The 16376-nt window shown below is 43.0% G+C and overlaps 1 protein-coding gene across 2 annotated transcripts; it reads left to right on the top strand.

Annotated features, from left to right (window-relative positions):
- Positions 1-8165: 8165 nt before the first annotated feature.
- On the top strand, positions 8166-15980 carry fam131c (family with sequence similarity 131 member C). 2 transcript variants are annotated; one of them, XM_037479342.2, is made up of 6 exons: positions 8166-8244; positions 9674-9738; positions 11225-11309; positions 14192-14434; positions 14695-14784; positions 15399-15980. In XM_037479342.2, the coding sequence occupies exons 1-6, from the start codon at positions 8214-8216 to the stop codon at positions 15665-15667; spliced, it is 783 nt and encodes a 260-aa protein (XP_037335239.2). In that variant the 5' UTR covers positions 8166-8213; the 3' UTR covers positions 15668-15980. The 2 variants fall into 2 exon arrangements, with proteins under 2 accessions (XP_037335239.2, XP_037335238.2); XM_037479341.2 differs by having other exon boundaries at positions 15396-15980.
- Positions 15981-16376: the final 396 nt, after the last annotated feature.

The raw sequence follows: 16376 nt of genomic DNA, 5'->3' as shown, positions 1-16376 counted from the left end.
ATTTCCTTTTTAGATGGAAGAAGTACACCCGCCCTTTGCATTGGGATTATGGGTAGGAAGATATGGTCGAGAAATGTTTGCAGAGCTGCACTCGCCAGACATGATTGTGGCATCACAAACCTCAACACATAGCATGTCAATAATGCAATACCTAAAATGTAGAATTGCGCTTGTAATTATGAATATTTAATATTCAATAGACTGAATGCGTGACCAAATAATAGGCCTTTTGTAACTATAGACATTGGGTGTTTTTGTCAAAACTAACCAAATGAGATCAAAATTGAAGAAGAATGGCATGTGTCATCTTTCCGTCTGATCCCTTAATTCAACCTTCTCTCACTCCCTACATTTACATCTTTTTCTCTGTAAACTCAACCAGGGGTCAGAGGTCAGCCCTTTCATTTGGGAACTTCCCATGACTGATTTTGAATGGAATGCGTCACGGCAGCAGGCCAGCATGCAAGTTGTTACGTGGGCGGCATGTTGCATCAGAGAGACTCCCACCTGCTGAGGAAAAGAATGCAAATAGAATGCAATAAAAAGTTAATCTTCAAGCAAGAGAATTCAAGTCCAGACATGCCCCCGGCTCGCTTTGTACTTGTCCTTGAAGGATCCACTTTGCCTTATCTCACTGGCTGTGACCTTGCACTGGCACGGAAGTCCGTGGCGCCTCTCGTTTTGAAAATTATCGGCTTTTGGTTGATTAATACAAGCGGCAAAGCCGTAAAGGGATTCCTAAGATAAGATCTGCACGCCAGAAGGACCAATGTCAATATTTAGGTGTTGAATTAATCCTCGGCTCCACGGAGAAGTGGCAAGGACGAGCCCAATGCCGACGGGGCATGGGAACTTGAATGGGACACCTTCGAGTCGTTGTCCTTGACTCCCAGTCGAATGTGTGTTCCTGCCTTAAGCCAAAAGGAGGCCTCGAAATAGTCCTGGCTTTGTGTGGCGGCTGTAAACGGAGAAAGTCTTCCACTGCTTTCCGTCTACGGTGTCTCTCTCTCTCTCTCTCTCTCTCTCTCTCACGATGGAAAAAGAGGAGCGCAGCCACAACGTACAGCTGCTGACTGTACTGTTTGGATTTATGCAAATCCACGTCTGAGCGCGTCCAAACGGACTGCTGCAGCCGCTCGGTTTACGTCCCTGTCGTCAGCTGTAATGTGATTATCCTCGCTCCGCGTGGGGCTGAATGTGTGGAAGTTTGTGTCTTGTCATTAGGCCTGTAAATGACAGGGATGCATGGAGAGACAGAGAAATGGCGCGGGTGGAAGGGGTGGAGAGTGGCCCGGTGGTGAGGGGTGGGGGTGGAGCTGGGTTAACTGGAGATTTGAGCCATACCAGGGCTTTAATGCAGGCCACAATAGCATGTGTGGTGATTGTGTTGAAGGCTTGGCGTCCACGGCCCCCCCCCCCCCCCCCCCCCCGGTGGTGGAGCGTTGTGCGCGTGGGCCGCAGCTTTCGCTTTCGGAGATTTTCTCCTTCTTCTTGTGGCTTGTTAGATGTCTTTGTTCACAGGGGGAAGGTCAATTTGAAAATCAACGCGGAGGGAAGAAAACCCCACCATGGCTGTGTTCATGCATGATCGCTCCCTGTACTGCCTTTCCATTTTTGTTTCAATTCTCTTTTCTATTTTTTTCTTATGTCTTGTGCTTTCCTGGCAGCTCGTCAGTGTCATGCAGGGATCTGAAAACCGGCCACGCCGAGGAATTTACATTCACGCTAATTTTAGCAATGGGTTCCTGACCAGAAAACACATCCTCCAATTTCTGTCTATATTGGTCTTCCTGCGTCTTTCCGCTGCAGCTTCTCTCACCAGCCCTCTGGGGCTTTTGCACATTATTCTGCTCCCTGAGTCTCCTCCAGGGCCCCACAATTTTCCTATTTTCACTGCATTCTCCACAAAAAGATTTTATACATCCTGATCCAAGATTACACTCTAAACTCTGCCAAAGCTCATCAACAAACTAAGCTGCTGGAACTTAATGATTTAATGAACTTATTTAATGAGACAGTAAGGAGAAAATAATGATTACCAGCAGCAAGCATTTTCCCAAACTGTGCTGCTGCGATCTGTTTGATGTCAGCACCAGGCGACATGTGGGGGGAGTGCAGAGCAGACACACAAGCTGCTGTTGACATAAGCCTTGTCTTTCTGCACTCTTTGTATATTTTAAAACACCGGTCTAATTCGATCCATATTCCCGCTAATGGCACCGCTGATGTCACTCAACACATAAAAAGTCGCACAGAGGCTGCAATCTAAAGGTGCCGTTCTGGCTGGGTTGAGCAAACTGCCCCAGCACAGCGCCTTACGGCACCGAAATTCATCCTGAAGCTGGAGGCTGGAACACAATGAAAAAAGTCACCTATTTCTGAAATTTGCTGAGATTTTTGTCATTTAGTTGAATGTGAATGTAATGTGTTTTTTTATCTTAGACGTGGTAGTTTAATAAGAGCATCTTGCAATCAGTCAAAATACAACAATTATTTGTTTACAGCTAATTTGAGAGAATCAGGAGCAATGTATTCAGAATGACCTGAAACAAACAAAGGCCGATGAGGCAGAAAATGACTGTAGATCCTTGAGTGTCTGTGATACCAACCCCAGGCCTCTGGCTCAAATGAATGGTGTGTATCTCTGCAACTACAAGGCCTTCTTGAATAGTTTGGATTTCATAATAAATCTAACGTGTGTAAGATATCTGCAGGGGAAAAGAAAAGTGGAACGCAAAATAAATTAAATAAAGGTCATATTTCTGCCTTACAAAATGCAGGATGAATATATTGGTAACTTAGCTTATCTTTATCTGGTTTTTCATGCAATCGGCGCAACTGCCCCCCGTGTTTCACTTTATCAAGTGACCCTTTTAACTGGCGACTTTCAGTCCGGGGGCACTCAGGTTCTAGAGTTAAGAAAACAAACCCCTGAAAAATCAGAGTCAGCTATTGTTTAGGTATACTGACACATCCCAGGGATGTTACTTTGGCTGTCGGTAGGCCTCTTAATATATTCATTTACACACAGAGCTGAAAACAAATGTGCAGGGAGATACATATCCAGACATACAGCCAAACAAAGATTGCAAGGCTAAGATAAGCAAACATAAACATATAGCTATTAGTTTAAAAAACATATACAGTGTAGATTTCTACAACATATACAGGCCAGTATGCTGTAATAACAGGATCTTGGTGTAAAATGTGAGATGAGTTTTGGAATAAATATTTGGCCGATTGTTTCATACTAAAAAAGTTGAATTTAGCCTCAGTCTTGGAGAGAAATTCACCATCCTGCACGAAACGTGTTCCAAAACAATTATTATAAATGAAAATGGTACTATTTCAAAACAGCCAGAGAACTTTTGGAGCCAGCGTCTAGAGGAAACCGGTTGGACTCCAACCTCCATCATTCGGCCTTCATCTGTTTGTGGATGTGATGGCGAGCGTTGGCTCGTACCGTTTCCCTGCATGGGTGGTATGTCCTGTGCATGTGCCTCAGAATACATCCAATAAATGCCCATATTTTCTTTCTATCAAACAAAGAACCAAGCTTTAGAAGTTAATATGACATTTTAACAGCAACAAAATTCACATAAAGTAGGAAAAAAAAACTGCTGTGTCATTATTGTAGTTCTCTCACTCAGCAGGATGCGTCTCTCTCTCTCTCTCTCTGCGACTTTATGGCTATTTTTCTTTTGCAGAGCTATTCTTTGTCTGAGCGCCCCTCTCTCTTAATTTCCGCCTGTCTGCATACGCTTTGGAGGCCATTAATCGTCCCCCTGCACAACATGCACCCCAGCAGATAATTACGGTCATTAAACCAATTAGGGAGCACATGGATGGGAGGATTCAGTCAGGCCCCCAGGCCTCCCACTCCTGTTCTTCTCTTACCAGGACGGCCGAGGTGGTCCGCTAGAAAACCCTCGCAAAAGCCTTGAATAAAGAAGGGAGTGAATTACTTCAGCCCAGCTCTGGATTAATGCAATTTCCTGTTGGTGTACCCTTGACAGGCCTTGCCAACTTTGCTGCAGGCCAAGTAGCCAAGCCATTAGCCAGCAAAAGTCCTCCTTATTTTCACATCCCTTTTTTGTGGTACAAAGCAGTCATTTGGGTTTATGTCGTCCAGAATATATTTTCCTCAAGGCTAAGGGGGAGGGGGCGTTTTCTGGTGCTTCTGTGGCAAAACACTAAAAATGATAGAAAGATATCAGAAGGGGCAGTGAAGGGAGTGAGAAGTTGTCTCTCGGTCTGTCTGTCTGCAGACAGTGGTTTTCACCACGCTCAATCTATCATGTGATTCTCAAGCTAATATTATGCTCTGACACAGAGGGTGTTCTGGTAGAGTTAGGTGCTAACACACAAGACACACAACTGTGATTACTTAGTTATTGAGACAAATGGAACTGAGACTTCCAGTCACCATCCACATGTGCAGGCAAGCCACAGAAAGTCCCTCACACTTCCTCGGAAAGTCTCACATGGTCAGTTGCGTTGTACGACAGACTGTCCTCCCTTGTTTCGGCGAGGCATTTCCCAGCATTCTTCATGTTTTTCTTGGCATGTGTGTATCCGAAATCTGTGAAGAGAGAAAAACAATTTTAACCAGATGTTAATGGTGTGAGCTTTGTTCACAGGCCTCGTAACATTGGAAAATGTGGATCAAAGAAAGTAAACAAGCCCTTTAAAAACGAATCTGAATTTTTGGAGTAATTGTTTAATAAGCTGCTAGTGTGAGAATTACAGAATGACATAAATTGAATTGCTATTCCTAATCAGTCCACTGGGGGTCACTTTGATGAGTAAGAGCATGCGAAAGACAATTAAGAGGACTTTTACTCTTAATAGTAGTTAAATAATACTAGTTAAATAATAAATTATCCAACGGATATACTTACCATAATAATATACCATAATTTTTTATCATATCATGTATCTTACCATCCGCACACCTGACAAAGAGCCAAATTATGTGTTCATAGAAATATCTTTCTTGTCTGCCTTTTTTTTACATAGCAATTAACATATTCCACTGGTACGATAAATCCCAAAAACTGATACACAAATGAGACAAAAGATTCACAGACTGTCCAAAATGTTCCCATTTTTTATTGTGCCTCATATCGATCTACAATTGATCTCTCCCAGGGTCTACATCACTATTACAAAGCAGAACAAGCTCTTGAAAATCCAGTTATTTTCATGATTTTTGGGATGATTTGGGGGATTTATCATATGACTAGGACAACTTCAAACTGGCCATTTTCTAAGCTTCTGTGTATTCCTCACAGCAAAAACATGTATATTTTATGATAATAGTTTCTCTCTGGATGATTTATTTGCTTCATGATGTTTATATGACATGTTATGTTTAGTACATGCTTGTCAAACATTGGTCTCGTTATTTCTATGTTCTTTTCAGGGAAAAATGCTGTCTCCCAAGTGCAATATCCTGCAGCGTTGTTCAGCTCTGCTCTGATTGGGCCAACTTGATTGTAGATGGTGATTGTGATCAATCATGCAGATCACAATCATCTGATTATTGTGTTTGCGTTTATTTATGGCTTGTACTGATTTGACGATGCCCGACGGAGATTCGTGTTGCTTGGAACCGTCGATAAATGCTGCTCTCCGTGAGCATTAAGGGGATCGAAAGATTCAAACCCGCTGGTAGTTCTGGATACAAACCACAACAGCTCACTGAAAAAGCACATAAAGACTGAAGACTAGCTAAAGGCTCATGCTGTTTGCCAAACGAGGCTTCATCTACAACCTCAGGTAGACCAACTGGAGCCAAACCAAGTGGATCGGCTCCGATAGTGTGAAGGTGAAGCGGGGGAGGGCTCTTCAACAAACACGGTGGTCTGTAACTTCGACCTTGTGAAAACTTCATAACCTCCAAGGCTGTTGTTTTTTTTTACCCCATCATATTTAACATATCAAAAGTTGGAACTCCTCAAAACATTTGTCAGGAAGCTAGACCACAGGTATGACTACCTGTATTCCATCCTAACCCAACACTATAAACAGAAACAGAAGTGTTTTTGTGGATGGTGCAGATAAACGGCGCTATTTGAGAATTATCCTCTTTGCCTGAAGGGGAACAGAAATGTCTGTGGCTTCCCAGTGAGGTGCATCAGTGTATGAAGCCATCACACATTCCTCCAGCTCCCTGCTCCTCCTGGGGGAGGTGGGGAGAACTTCTGTCATCATTAATATCCAAACAGACTTGAAATCCAGGCAGAAATCTAATTCTATGGGCAGTAGATGTTAAGAACTGCATGCAGTTGGACAAAAAGATGTCTGCAACGTGCGGGGCAGGCGAGGACCAAGAGGTACGACTTCAGGGGTGTTGCAAGTTTTGATTAGTAACACATTTCCAAGGAGTCAACAGAAAACACATGTGAATGTTTGTGGCACTGCTTTCCAAAATGTAGGACAAAAGCTACGTGATGATGAACTGAGCACATTTGACTTTTCACCACTAGATGTCAGACTCTTCCCAACAAGGCTTCTCTGTCACGACCACGTTTGCCTCTCTAATTCCAGTCCAGGGACCTGAGAGAGTCGCATCAAGAGCTGACTCGAGGGTGTTCGTTTTGTCCTAAAAACGATCTGCACTGTGATTTGTGCAACGGCTATTTGCTGTAATTCTATCAATATCTGTGTGGAAGCTTTACAGCTTGTGCTTTTACGTTTCCTTTTACTGCTTTTCTTCACTAAGGGGATATTCAACTAATTGAATAGCTGGGAATTAAGACACAACTTTTGTAATGAGTCAGCACACTTTGGCTGAAGATATATTTTAATGTTTGGACCTCTCATGAAGATTATTTCTACTGAGTGCTAATCCTTAGACATGAGATGAACAGGAAGTGGTGGTAACACCTTTTGTTGGTTTTGTTTTGCGAAGTAATCTCTTTAAATATGCCAGTGGGACTTATTCATCCCAACAATACATCAATGAAGATGCAATATTTTGAGGAAAAGGTCATAATATAAGCAGAATTTAGTCATAATTTAATGATGACTAAATCATCGAGCTGCTCTCAGCCTGAAACGAAGTGTGCAGAAGTGGCTGCACGAAAACAAAGGGAAAACAACAAACTTCATTGGGTCCCCCCACTGAGGACAGAACGTATCTGGTCATCATTAGCCATGGGACGCGAGAAGTCCTTTTACTGTAAAAGGGTAAATCAATTCTTATGAACAAATAAGACGCAACTTTTTCTCATCCTCTGAATGCTGGCGGGTCCAGGATTTTGTAAAATTGATCTGGACCATATTCCCCAGCTTGGACTCATTTGACTTCATCTAAAAAAATAAAATAAGAAAAGCTTCTAAAAAATGAAGTGGCTTGGTTGCCATGGCAACATGATATTCCCCACGGCAAGAGTCCTGGTTACATTATCCCGGCGTTCTCACATTTCCTTACAGGTGAAGGTGTGTGTAACAGAGCCAACGAGGTCACAAGAGACAAAGCAGGCTTTGTTTAAAGCTGTGAATGTGAGTCTGTATGTTTATTTATTAAACCTTAATCTGTGTAAATTAGAAATTCAATATTCATGTCAGAGTTCATGGAGCGTAAACATCCTGAATACCAGAAACAGCCAACAATCGTATGACGTCTCTTCAATACATGTAATACATTTGTAGCAGCACTTAGACGTTATTTGGCGCAATGCAATGGTGCTCAACTGTTCCCTTCATGTCAAAATATGAAGTATTTAGGCGGTGAGTCTCCTGCACATGGATGGAGAGGACAAATAGTGAGGTGGAAGAGTAGCAAAGGAAATGGAGGGGAGGAGATTCTAAATCGTCAGCAAACGGGCATTCATGCCGTTTCCCCGATTTCTTCTCTCTCTCTCTCTCTCTCTCTCTCTCTCTCTCTCTCTCTCTCTCTCTCCGTCTCCCCTCCCCACATTTTGTCTGTGTCGCTCCCTCACCTCTCCTCTCCTATACAGACAAGTCAGCCAATGCATCAGCCTGCAGCTCATCCGGCTTCCACTCGTACACTGCAGCTGCCTCCCTTCCTCGCTTCTCTCTGCTCCTCCGCCGGCTCATCCCTCCTTTTTCCTTCCCCGCCTGCCTTCCTCCCCTTCTCCCCAGCCCCCCGCCCCCCCCCCACCCCCCCTTCCTCACCCGCGCCTCATCCTCCTCATCCTCAAGCCACCATGGGGAACAGATAACCGCCCGGCCGTTGTGACACCATGGGTGCCTGCTTCTGCAAAGGTCACAAAGGTCAGTGCCCCGAATCCACCTGTTTGCGTGTCCAAGCCCGCGTGCCTCTGTTGGCTCAGCCCGCGGGAGGCGCTGACAGCGGCCAACAGGCGTTTGAGGGGAACAGCCGTTTTGGGGAAAGTTCCGTCGTGCTTTGGAGGGACGGCTCTGTAGGTGAGGATCTAGACAATTTGGGGAAAATGAACGAGGTCCCTGAGGCAATGACAACCTCCTGAACCCTATTTTTAGCCTGGCTAAAGCCCCCGCTTGTATGTAATCGGATGCAGAGCACAAATAAAAGCAGGCAACCCACTTGTTTTCATCTGCACTTTTCGTTGCGATTGTTTATCGGAGGGAATCAATCCAACTGGACTTTTGGGAAGTTGATCAGATGGACGACAGCAGTGGCTTTAAGAGAAGACAGCCCCGTCCAAAGCTCATATTCAACTTCATGTGATTTGAGGGTGTGACTTGGGTTCCAACTATCTCCCCCATGTTTGCTTTCTGCAGGGAGCATTAGGAGCTTCTCAGTGGAAATAAGGCAGTATTTGTTCTTTCAGGGGAACACGACACTCATTTGTGCTGTCAAAACAAACGATCTAATCAAAAATAAAAGGGCAGCTGAAGATGTCTGCGATACCTCTGAACAACAATTTGTTGTTTGATTAGTGTGCGGCATCCAACGTCATGTTACATTCTCACACTTTATTTTTAGCCTGGATCTGTGAGTCTCACAATATGTTGTGAGATAAGAAGCCTGCTATTGTTCAGGAAGGATCCCTTTTAACAAGGTGCAGGGTGTGAGGGCAACGCTTTCAAGCTGGGAAGAAAAGAGGAAGGCAGCTGTGAGGCTCCTAGAAGACTGAGAGAACAGCTGGAGTGTGTGTGTGTGTTTCAGTGTGTGTCTGTTTGTCTGTGCAACAGAGTGTGGTTAACCCCATGAAGGCGGCGGGTCGGTTCGCGATATCATGATGTTTTTTTCACCTGCAAAAACCATTTGATGAAGCCAGAGCACAGATCGTGACTCGAGTAAATGAAAGCCTATCACTGGCCTCTTGTTGCTGTCGCGTATCCATAGCGACAGACCATTGTCTTGACAACAACTCCCAGGGGAACCCCCAGGCATGTTTGTAAATGCTTGTGTCCACGTGTCGGTTGACCTTCCTAATGATGTTAATATGCCATTGCTCTGAAGCACGCTTCATTTCTTCTTGGCATTCATATGAACCTCGTCGCCGTCAATTAAAAAGCAAACAGGCCCAGTGTGTAGAGTTCGATGTGCAGAGAGGATACCAGTTGAATCTTGTTTGGCCCCCCCCGGGCCGTCTGTGTCAACCGGGTTTTGGCTTCAAGGAGCGTCACCTTTGCCAAGAAAACACACCAATCACGCACGCACATACATAGAGCATGAATATAACAGCAGCGTCTGTGTGTGTGTGGCTCCCCACAGAGCTCCACCATCCCATGACAGCACGGCAGGACCAAAGCGACCACGTACAGTCATCCTCGGTGAAGGTGAGTGAAAGCACTCAGCTCCAGCTTTGGGGCCTTTAGGCCCCCCCGTTGGCCTGTGTATCTGCCTCCAAAATGCAGACTGAAGGCAACGTATTGGATTTTACATTGTTGGTTCAGCTGAATTATAACAGCTGTCTGCAAACTGTTTGACTCGCGCTATTTCTGTTGAATTTACTAACCAAATGTTTAATTCAGTCTTAAAATATACATCTTTTATATATATATATATATATATATATATACATATATAAAAGTTGTTAGTTATTTGTTTGCATTGAAACAAATTCTTGTTGAGCTAACTGTAGCTTGTGTTGTTAGCTGTCCGGACAGCTATTAGCAAAAGAAAAATTAAAGGTATTGCTGCCATTGAAAAAAAATCGTTTTATCATTGTATAGTGAATGAGTACTGGGTAGGAGTTTTTTTCTGGAATTAAGTTTTGACATTAACACTGTACTCAGATGCATACATTAGGTCTGTTAGACACCCAAAAACACAAAAGCCACATAGCAGTGATAAAAATCTAAAGAAAATTATAAATTAGATTAAGACAATTCATATATAGAGTTGAATAAAATAAATAAAAAAATAAAATCTTCTCTTACTGCTTAAATTCTGTTATAACTCAAATTTCTATTTCAACTCGAATTCAAACCATTGGAAATGAAATAAATGTCAAACTTGTCTTACAATCATTATGTCATCATGCATTTAAAAGATTTGATTATATTAAATGAGAGTTGTTACAAGAGTGGTTCTATTGGGAGCACCAAGACCTTTTTGGGTTTGCAGTGACCACACATCTGGCAATGAAGTAGTTCATTCCAAAAATAGACACGGCCTTAATTTGCCCAAGAGACTGCTGGGTTTTCCACATTTACACATTTTACATTAAAGTGACTCTTATGTTGCATCTTATTGCCAGTAAAACCTAATTTGGAATTAATTCTAACACTTTGAAGCAGAACCATCCACTCATAAATTAACAAGTACTTGATTACTAGTCCTATTTTTCTTGCAACCTCTATGGAAAAAAGCTACAGTTTTACTTTTTGATCCAAAATACTAAACCAAGGGAAATTGATCTACAACAGAGTTCCTCTTACCTTGTTGATTGTTGCCACTTATGGTTTTGAGTTCTAAATATGTTTACACAAATGCCACCTGTTATTGTCCTCAACACTGTGTGTGTGTGTGTGTGTGTGTGTGTGTGTGTGTGTGTGTGTGTGTGTGTGTGTGTGTGTGGGAGGATGCATACATTTGCTATTATGTGTGTTTGGATTTTATCTGTGCAATTTCTTCAACTATGGATCCTGGTGATTGATTTGTTTGCTCCGTATGAGACAAAAACGTCTCTCTTTGTCATTTATAATTCCATGTCGTAAATTGTAGCAACCATCTTTGTTTTCAGTAGTAGTAAAGTTTTCCACCTTTCATCAATGATAAGGATGTGACATTCTCCTACTTCTTGTGCATCACACTGTGCAGAACGGCCAGAATCCAACCAATGGCAGTGTGTCGGATAAAAGCAATGGCTATGATATCGGCGAGCTTGCCACCTCCTCTTTGATTGGTGAGACACACACACACACACACACATAAACAGGTCTAGGTCATGTGAGTCTGCCTTCATCTTCTCTTCAGGTCTTTTTCGTCCCCTTTTCCCCATCGCCACTGCTTCCCTCCGTCTGCGGGGGTCTAATTATGTGACTTAATGTGTTATGCCTTGCTGAACCTTTCCCAGTGAATGCTCCTTTATTACCCCATCATTATAATTAGGAAGGATGTGAAAACCTCATGAATATGTCAGACAAATGCAGAGGTTCAGGCAGGCAGATGAGAGGCCAACAGCTGCTTTGGGAATGACAGAATCAGTCAAAAAAGCTTTTTGGCATTTACTCAGACTTAATCACTCTTCAGTCATCATTTTAATTGGCACAGTTCTGTTGAGGGAAGCACTCACATAGTGCAGAAATCAGATCACACTGCAGCAAATTGTATTTATGGTATACATTGGAATCACATTTAGAACAATATCATGCAGAACATTATTGCTGCAATTATTCTACTTTTATTTATTACGGTGATGTAATTTTTATCAACAGCGAATGGTTAAAAAAGCCCTGCTGGCGGCGCCAGGAAAAATAAATGAAATCATTAGTTTCCACTAATTCAATAGATGTCAGATTGAACCGTGTAAACCTTGCAGCAGATTTTATATGCTGCTTCTGTCGCATGGACAGACAGCGATTGAACAATCAGATTCCTTTGTGGCATTTAGCCACGCTCAATGAAGGATGAAGCCTAATGACTTTAGTGATCCCTCGTACAGCTCTGGTGTTGAAAAGCCTTCTCCAGTCCGGTGATCTGAACCGGGCTCACGTAGTGCGGCCGAATGGTGACTCCAAATCCACATTGGATGCCAAAACGCCTGGTAACAATAAGCTCTGAGGAAACGGGACCATCTTTTAGATATAAAATCCAAAATTCTGCAGTTTTTGATTTGCTTTCTTATTGACAACAACTTGAAATCAACCCTGGTGGTGCTTGCAAATTATAGTTCCTACCAATTAAACCCCATTTAGGATGTGAGATGAAGTTGTTTTCTATGTTGGCTAAATAACAAAGCTCTGAATGCAACACCTACACTCCATGTTTATTCATGCCCTTTGTTTCCTCACATCAACAGCAGAGTGATGCCTCCCAATGTGCATTAAATGTCTATTTTTGTAAATGGACTCATTCCTACGGATACTGGTTGTAATATTACCTGTAACCTTGTGTTGTAACATGATAAAAGATGGAGAAATACATGTAGTATACTTTTTGCTGCATTCACAAAAGAGCCAGTATAAGTAATCTTGCCACTTCCATGAAAATAACATCACAATACTGAATGTATTGGGTAAAGACACCAAAAACCAAGCTAGTAATTATTGGACTTACATCTGTGCGGTATGAGTTAATTTTAATGTTCTTTATAATATATCAATGTTGCTTCCGTCTTGTGAACAATTGCAGCTAATGCAGGTTTAAGCTTAATGGTAACATCTAATATTATGAAAATGTTTTACTGTTGCTTACACAGAAAGACCTTTATTAAATATATCTCCTCATGTGCAAAAGACAGAAGCAACTCATAATTTCTAGTCAACTCTGGTATTTAATGTTGAATTTTTCAATCCAACATTAGAACTAAATAGGGACGTTAACCCTAGAAAACAACAGAGAAATATTTGCGAGTGCATTGAAACATCGAAGCATGATTATTCTGTGATGGCGGCCTGATGTCATTTCAGCAAGTGGACAGCAAGTTACCAAATTTGACAAACAAATGGGATTTTACTGCGGTTTGCACGGGTTACTTAAATCGATGCAGACATGAGCAGTATTTTCATCTTTTTCCATCCTTTTGCATCTGTTTAATTGAGCTATTCTGCCATCTAAACAAGGATTTCGGGACTGTCACTATTGCTTCAACCCCTCATTTCCTTTCACCTTTCTAACCTTGTCTTATGATTAAATGAAATGATGGCTCCATTGTAGTTTCGCCCAGTGATTCAAAGGGTTATGAATACAATTTTACTGCTGAGATACAGGGTCACGGCATCAGCTGATTTATGTCTCAACCTTTAAATAAATAAAGACAGGCCTTCCATAGTGACTGGGCTTGAACAGTTAATTATTAAGGTGTGCTGTGACAAACCTGAAGTGATTGTAAAAGGCAGAGCAATCTGTTGCTTGCTAACGTGCAGCTGATGTCGGCACCATTGGTTTATTGGCTGTTTGCGCCGAATCAACACACCCAGCAGCCCAAATCACACAAATGACGTGTCTGTGCACATTGCTTTCAAGCTATATGCACTGAGGCAATGTGAACACTTTGCACATGTTGAAGTCAGTGAGCTGATGGACTTTCCCTGTTTTCTTACAATACGTTTTAATACAGCCTTTGTTAAACCATTATCTAGAGCCTCAAATAAACCACAAAGTAAAACTAGAGCAATGTTGACCTGTAGGTCTTCTATCCTCTCAGCTTGTTACGGGGTGGCTGAAGTGCTGTCAGTAATCAACAAGAAAATGTACAATTCTCTCTAAATTCCCATCGGGTGCTGTTACCCTGCAATTTTCAACCTCAGTGAAGCTCCACATAAGACCGCAGCGGCAGAAACGCCTCTTTCATGCTTCAGGTTATGCAAATCCGGAGAAATTGTTCACCGTCTAAATCTGAATTATGCTAAGTGTTCTTCTCAATTCATAGTTAATCACTCTTCTTGCTCCGTGTGTCTCCTTTTTCCATTTCCATATTCCTCTTCCTTAATATGACATTATTTCCTCCCTCAATACCTACTGGAAACCACTTACTCCTTACACCCTCTGCTACCACACTTGCTGTGGGTGTCCATCTAATCCTCTTCATCATGATGCGGCCCTCCTCGTCTTCCTCTTGTTTAGGTCTTGTGGCCACGATAAAGGAGCGCATCACCAAGCCGACAGCAATGGCGCAGGGACGAGTGGCTCACCTGATCGAGTGGAAGGGCTTGGGCGGTGGAGGCGGCGAGGCCAGAGGAAGCGGGGCCGGTTGGAGCAGCGCTCGGGGGAGATGCGGCGGGGGCTGGGGGGGGGCAGAGCTGCACGAGGATGAACAATTCTACTCCCAGATGACGGACGAAATCAAGGAAGCTCGCTTCGCTGCAGGTGAGACGGACCAACGGTTTCAAGTGAGGGACAACAGGTTCTCAGTCGGTGGAGATGGAGTGACACTCACATCCCTGTGGGCCTGCTCTCTGTTGGATTGGCTTTTGGCAGAGAGGGCGTTGACAAAAGAGTCGACTAACCCCCGAATAAGTCGTGTCATGGCAGTGACTCAAATCTAGAGCACCGTTTACATTGTTTTGTGATAACGGTAGACTGAAAACCCGCCGGGGGGTGGACCTCCAAACGTGTTTGTCTCACAGGAGTAGCAGAGCAGTTTGCCCTGGCCGAGGCGTCCATGAACGTGTGGTCCCTGAATGACGGCCTAGAGCAGCCCTCCTCCAGTTTACAAGGTTTGTCATGGAAAAGTGTCTAGCTCTTTTTGGGCTTAGTGTTGGCGTTCTTAATGGGGATGAAAATGGTTAATGGTCTGATCAAAAAGTCTGACTTTAAAGACTTTTTTATAATGCTTTTAATATTTTTGACTTCCAATAACCGACACAATCAACACCTGCTTAAATCCTTGTATGTACAACACAAATTTCTATGATTTGATATACATGTTAAATAAAATATAAAACATATTCCTGACAACAGGTTTGCTCTTACCTTCAGTTTTTAACCTCTGTTATATCTGACATTTTTCCACTGTTGAAACACTGCTATGAAATTTTGAAGAATTATGAACATTTATGGGCCCCAAAATATGCTGCAAGATCGCAAAGTTGGTTACATCTAACTTTCCTAATCAATATTTAAAGTCTACTTACTTTAGATTTGTTTGAAATTAACAAAAGTAAAGACATGTATCCTCAATCCATATGTTGTACTAGCAGAAAATACACTGATCTACATTTCAAACTACAGTACATGGAGCAGTTGGTTCAGAATATGCCGTGTGAGGGCTGTATAATTGTGTAATTCATTCCACTGCCTCACTGATACTGTTCTTGTCCCTCCTCAGCAGCACAGAACCACTTCTTGTCCCAGTTCCTGCTGGATGGCGGGAGCCTCAGCGTTCCTCAGCACCTGTACAGCATCCACGCACAGACTTATGGTGAAAACAGGGCGGCCAACCTGGTCTGTCCGCCAGTGGTCCAGAGCATTTCCCCCACGTCCAACACCCAGCAGGACAGAGGCTGTCCCTTGGAGGACCGAAGCACTGCGCCCGCGGAGGCTGCTGTCCGGCACGTAGACAGTAGCTCTCTGTCCGAGGATGATGTTTTTTATAACTAGGCTTCCCAGGAATGCAAGCCAGCAATCTTGGTGGCAACTTGTAAAAGGAGCACCACTGAGGGGACTTAAGTCCTTTCTAGCAGCGATGGCTGATCCAAAACATAAAGGGAGACATTTGTGAGGTATTTCTATTCCCTCAGGTGGCTGGCCGAGGGTGTTTCAGGGTGTTTCTCCTCCTCTATGACAAACACTCCAAATTGTATTTTTTTCCCATGTTGAGGCTTGTGCTTTTGTGAATGTACATAGTTCCATTGTTAATTGAATTTTTTGTATTATTTGTCCTTGAATAAAAGCAGCCTGATTAAAGAAAATGACAAGAAAGAAATTGAAAATGTGTTTTCTTTGAGGTTCCTCAGCTGATAAAGAGAGAAGAAGAAGTGCGTCGTGAAAAAATCGCTCAATTATCTGTCTCAGCTACAGGATGATTAGCTGGTATTCACACTCTTCTGTCTGGAGGTGCAGGAGAGCAGTGCAGAGGACGAACAAGCGCTGAGGAAGCGAGGGAGAAGGACACAGAAGGCGTCACTGTGCATGTGGTTGCTGTGTATTTCCTCATGGTTGTTACCGTTTCTTTGTGTTTGAGAGCTGGTTCGAGGATTGGAGGTGTTAGCGCAGCAAAACGTTTACATATAATGAAGCTGTGCTGCGCTGTGGCTGTGGCTGTTTCCCCTTTCACTGTCTCAGTGTAGCTCACAACAAAAGAACAAAA

Source organism: Pungitius pungitius, chromosome 1, assembly GCF_949316345.1.
Source record: "Pungitius pungitius chromosome 1, fPunPun2.1, whole genome shotgun sequence".
In the NCBI taxonomy this organism is placed as follows: domain Eukaryota; kingdom Metazoa; phylum Chordata; class Actinopteri; order Perciformes; family Gasterosteidae; genus Pungitius; species Pungitius pungitius.
The sequence above is the reverse complement of the archived record's forward strand: the minus strand, read 5'-3'. Positions and strand labels throughout refer to the sequence as shown.